Source organism: Salmo trutta, chromosome 14, assembly GCF_901001165.1.
Source record: "Salmo trutta chromosome 14, fSalTru1.1, whole genome shotgun sequence".
NCBI classification, from domain to species: domain Eukaryota; kingdom Metazoa; phylum Chordata; class Actinopteri; order Salmoniformes; family Salmonidae; genus Salmo; species Salmo trutta.
In genome coordinates, this window is record NC_042970.1 from 8,969,043 (window position 1) to 8,974,042 (window position 5,000).

General features: G+C 42.7%; 1 protein-coding gene across 11 annotated transcripts in view; it reads left to right on the forward strand.

The window, feature by feature from the left end:
• The window catches only part of LOC115207340 (R3H domain-containing protein 2), a 103,729-nt gene that overhangs the window by 95,781 nt on the left and 2,948 nt on the right, over positions 1-5,000 (forward strand). For all 11 annotated transcript variants that reach the window (XM_029774353.1, XM_029774356.1, XM_029774357.1 and 8 more), the window contains one exon: positions 4,802-4,896. In XM_029774353.1, coding sequence (XP_029630213.1) covers positions 4,802-4,896 — 95 coding nt within the window. The remainder of the gene's footprint in view (positions 1-4,801; positions 4,897-5,000) is intronic.

Consider the following 5,000-nt stretch of genomic DNA (forward strand, 5'->3'; position numbering starts at 1 on the left):
GGCTTCCATCTGACCACTCTACCATAAAGGCCTGATTGGTGGAGTGCTGCAGAGGTGGTTGTCCTTCTGGAAGGTTCTCCCATCTCACAGAGAAACTCTGGTCACATCCCTGACCATGCCCTTCTCTCCCGATTGCTCAGTTTTGGCCGGGCGGCCAAAGTCTTGGTTGTTCCAAACTTCTTCCATTGAAGAATGATTGAGGCCACTGTTCTTGGAGTCCTTCAATGCTGCAGAAATGTTTTTGTACCCTTCCCCAGATCTGTGCCTCGACACAATCCGGTCTCGGAGCACTACAGACAATTCCTTCGACATCAGGCCTTGGTTTTTGCTCTGACATGAACTGTCAACTGTGGGACCTTATATAGACAGATGTGTGTCTTTTCAAATCATGTCCAATCAATTGAATTTACCACAGGTGGACTCCAATCAAGTTATAGAAACATCTCAAGGATGATAAATGGAAACAGGAGCTCAATTTCGAGTCTCATAGCAAAGGGTCTGAATACTTATGTAAATAAGTTATGTTTTTTTTCTTTGTAATACATTTTCAAAAACGTCTAAAAATCTGTTTTCGCTTTGTCATTATGGGGTGTATTGTGTGTAGATTGAGGATATTTATTTATAGAATCCATTTTAGAATGAGGCTGTATCAAAATGTGGGAAAAGTAAGGGGTCTGTAGGTGGAAGGGGGTGAGAACCATGAGCCTCCTAGGTTTTGTATTGAAGTCAATGTAGCCAGAGGAGGATGGAAGCTAGCTGTCCTCCAGCTACCCCATGGTTCTACCCTACAGAGTGCTGTTGAGACTACTGTAGACCTTCGTTGCAAAACAGTGTGTTTTAATCAATTATTTGGTGACGTGAATATATTTAGTATAGTTGTCTAAAAATTAGAGGTCAACCGATTAATCGGAATGGCTGATTAATTAGGGCCCATTTCAGGTTTTCATAACAATCGGTAATCAGCATTTTTGGATGCCGATTATGGCCGATTATATTGCAATCCATGCTGACCACCTGTTACGCGAGTGCAGGCAGCAAGGAGCCATGGTAAGTTGTTGTTAGCATTAAACGTATCTTATAAAAAACAATCAATCTTAACATAATCACTAGTTAATTAACTACACATGGATGATGATATTACTAGTTTAACTAGCTTGTCCTGCGTTGCATATAATCAATGCGGTGCCTGAAATTGTCACTTCTCTTGCGTTCAGTGTAAGCAGAGTCAGGGTACACTTGAAGTTGGAAGTTTACATACACTTAGGTTGGCGTCACTAAAACTTGTTTTTCAACCACTCCACAAATTTCTTGTTAACCAGCTATATTTTTGGCAAGTCAGTTAGGATATCTACTTTGTGCATGACACAAGTAATTTTTCCAACAATTGTTTACAGACAGATTATTTCACTTATAATTCACTGTATCATTATTCCAGTGTGTCAGAAGTTAACATACATCACAATCCCAGTGGGTCAGAAGTTTACATGACTGTGCCTTTAAACATCTTGGAAAATTCCAGGAAAATGATGTCATGGCTTTAGAAGCTTCTTATGGCTAATTGACATCATTTGTATTCAATTGGAGGTGTACCTGTGGATGTATTTCAAGGCTTACCTTCAAACTCAGCACCTCTTTGCTTGACATCATGGGAAAATCAAAAGAAATCAGCCAAGACCTCAGAAAAAACATTGTAGACCTCAACATCTCTGGTTCATCCTTGGGAGCAATTTTCAAACGCCTGAAGGTACCACGTTCATCTGTACAAACAATAGTACGCAAGTATAAACACCATGGGACCACGCAGCCGTCATACTGCTCAGGAAGGAGATGCCTTCTGTCTCCTAGAGATGAACGGACTTTGGTGCGAAAAAGTGCAAATCAGTCCCAGAACAACAGCAAAGGACCTTGTGAAGATGCTGGAGGAAACAGGTACAAACGTATCTATATCCACAGTAAAACGAGTCCTATATCGACATAACCTGAAAGGCCACTCAGCAAGGAAGAAGCCACTGCTCCACAACCGCCATAAAAAAATGATCAGTCTATAATTTTAATGGTAGGTTTATTTGAACAGTGAGAGACAGAATAACAAAACAATCCAGAATAAATGTTTTAAATTGATTTGCATTTTAATGAGGGAAGTAAGTGTTTGACCCCCTCTCAATCAGAAAGATTACCGTCTCCCAGGTGCCTTTTATACAGGTAACGAGCTGAGATTAGGAGCACACTCTTAAAGGGAGTGCTCCTAATCTCAGTTTGTTACCTGTATAAAAGACACCTGTCCAGAGAAGCAATCAATCAGATTCCAAATCAGATCTTGTCAATGATCTCAAGGCAGCTGGGACCATAGTCACCAAGAAAACAATTGGTAACACACTACGCCGTGAAGGACTGAAATCCTGCAGCTCCCGCAAGGTCCCCCTGCTCAAGAAAGCACATATACATGCCCGTCTGAAGATTGAATCATTCAGATGTTCATTGGCAGAGTACAACTGGGTGAAAGTGTTGTGGTCAGATGAGACCAAAATGGAGCTCTTTGGCATCAACTCAACTCGCCGTGTTTGGAGGAGTAGGAATGCTGCCTATGACCCCAAGAAAACCATCCCCACCGTCAAACATGGAGGTGGAAACATTATGCTTTGGGGGTGTTTTTCTTCTAAGGGGACAGGACAACTTCACCACATCAAAGGGACGATGGACGTGGCCATGTACGGTCAAATCTTGGGTGAGAACCTCCTTCCCTCAGCCAGGGCATTGAAAATGGGTCATGGATGGGTATTCCAGCATGAAAATGACCCAAAACACACGGCCAAGGCAACAAAGGAGTGGCTCAAGAAGAAGCACATTAAGGTCCTGGAGTGGCCTAGCCAGTCTCCAGACCTTAATCCCATAGAAAATCTGTGGAGGGAGCTGAAGGTTCGAGTTGCCAAACGTCAGCCTCAAAACCTTAATGACTTGGAGAAGATCTGCAAAGAGGAGTGGGACAAAATCCCTCCTGAGATGTGTGCAAACCTGGTGGCCAACTATAAGAAACGTCTGACCTCTGTGATTTCAAACAAGGGTTTTGCCACCAAGTACTAAGTCATGTTTTGCAGAGGGGTCAAACACTTATTTCCCTCATTAAAATGAAAATAATTTTATAACATTTTTTACATCTTTTTCTGGATTTTTTTGTTGTTATTCTGTCTCTCACTGTTCAAATAAACCTACCATTAAAATTATAGACTGATCATTTCTTTGTCAGTGGGCAAACATACAAAATCAGCAGGGGATCAAATACTTTTTTCCCCTCACTGTAAGAACATCCAAAAGTCAAAGGTCTATGAAATACAAATGGTATAGAGAGAAATAGTCCTGTAATAACTACAACCTAAAACTTTTTACCTGGGAATATTGAAGACTCATGTTAAAAGGAACCAACAGCTTTCGTATGTTCTCATGTTCTTAGCAAGGAACTTCAAAGTTAGCTTTTTCACATGGCACATATTGCACTTTTACTTTCTTCTCCAACACTGTGTTTTTGCGTTATTTAAACCAAATTCAACATGTTTCATTATTCATTTGAGACTAATTTTATTTATGTATTATATTAAGTTAAAATACATTTTCATTAGGTTTTGTTGTAATTGTCATTATTATATATATATATATATATATTTTAATTTTTCACTGATGAGGATGGTCCTCCCTCTTCTGAGGAACTGACATTTACATTAAGTAATTTAGCAGATGCTCTTATCCAGAGCGACTTACAGTAGTGAATGCATACATTTAAAAAAATGTTCTCCGTACTGGTCCCCCGTGGGAATCGAACCCACAACCCTGGCATTGCAAACACCATGCTCTACCAACTGAGCCACACGACACACACATACACACAGGTTTGTTATAATAGAGGTCTGTTATTCCTGGCATTGAGATATGAGTCCTGGCCAACTCCTGGTTCTTGCTCTTTCACCCACTTCCACAGTGACCCCTTCACACAGTGACCCCTTCATGATGTTGTCCATGTTGTTTTTGACCAGCCACCAGCAGACCCTGAGAACCTCACTCACCTTATCCACATGGCTGGGCTGCCCCCCCCTTCCACACACACACACACACACACACACACACACACACACACACACACACACACACACACACATCACACCACCTTTCCTAGCTTGCTCTTTCACCTACACATCTATCTTCACACACTGCCTCAGCTCACCGTTTACACTCTACACACACAGACACACAGTTATCCTGGCCTTTCACAGACACACCGTTATCCTGGCCTTTCACAGACACACCGTTATCCTGGCCTTTCACAGACACACCGTTATCCTGGCCTTTCACAGACACACCGTTATCCTGGCCTTTCACAGACACACCGTTATCCTGGCCTTTCACAGACACACCGTTATCCTGGCCTTTCACAGACACACCGTTATCCTGGCCTTTCACAGACACACCGTTATTCTGGCCTTTCACAGACACACCGTTATCCTGGCCTTTCACAGACACACCGTTATCCTGGCCTTTCACAGACACACCGTTATCCTGGCCTTTCACAGACACACCGTTATCCTGGCCTTTCACAGACACACCGTTATCCTGGCCTTTCACAGACACACCGTTATCCTGGCCTTTCACAGACACACCGTTATCCTGGCCTTTCACAGACACACCGTTATCCTGGCCTTTCACAGACAGCATCTCTCCCCAACTTTCCCAGCTAACCCACGTTCACCTTTTTGATTCTGGCTCACACATATTTCTATAATATTTCAGTTTGTGTTCTGTGCCATGTGTGTAGGTGACGGGTGCTACTCTCTGTTGGGCCAGCCTCTCCAGTATAGCCTCTGTCCCTCTCCTCTCATCCACAGCCAGACAAATTACAGCTCACATCAGGTACTGTCTCTCTCTTTCTGTCTCTCTGGTCTCTGTTCCGGCCCTCCGCGTCCCTTCAAAGTGTAGCATATAACCAGCCTGTAACTAGCCTGTAACCTGCTTGA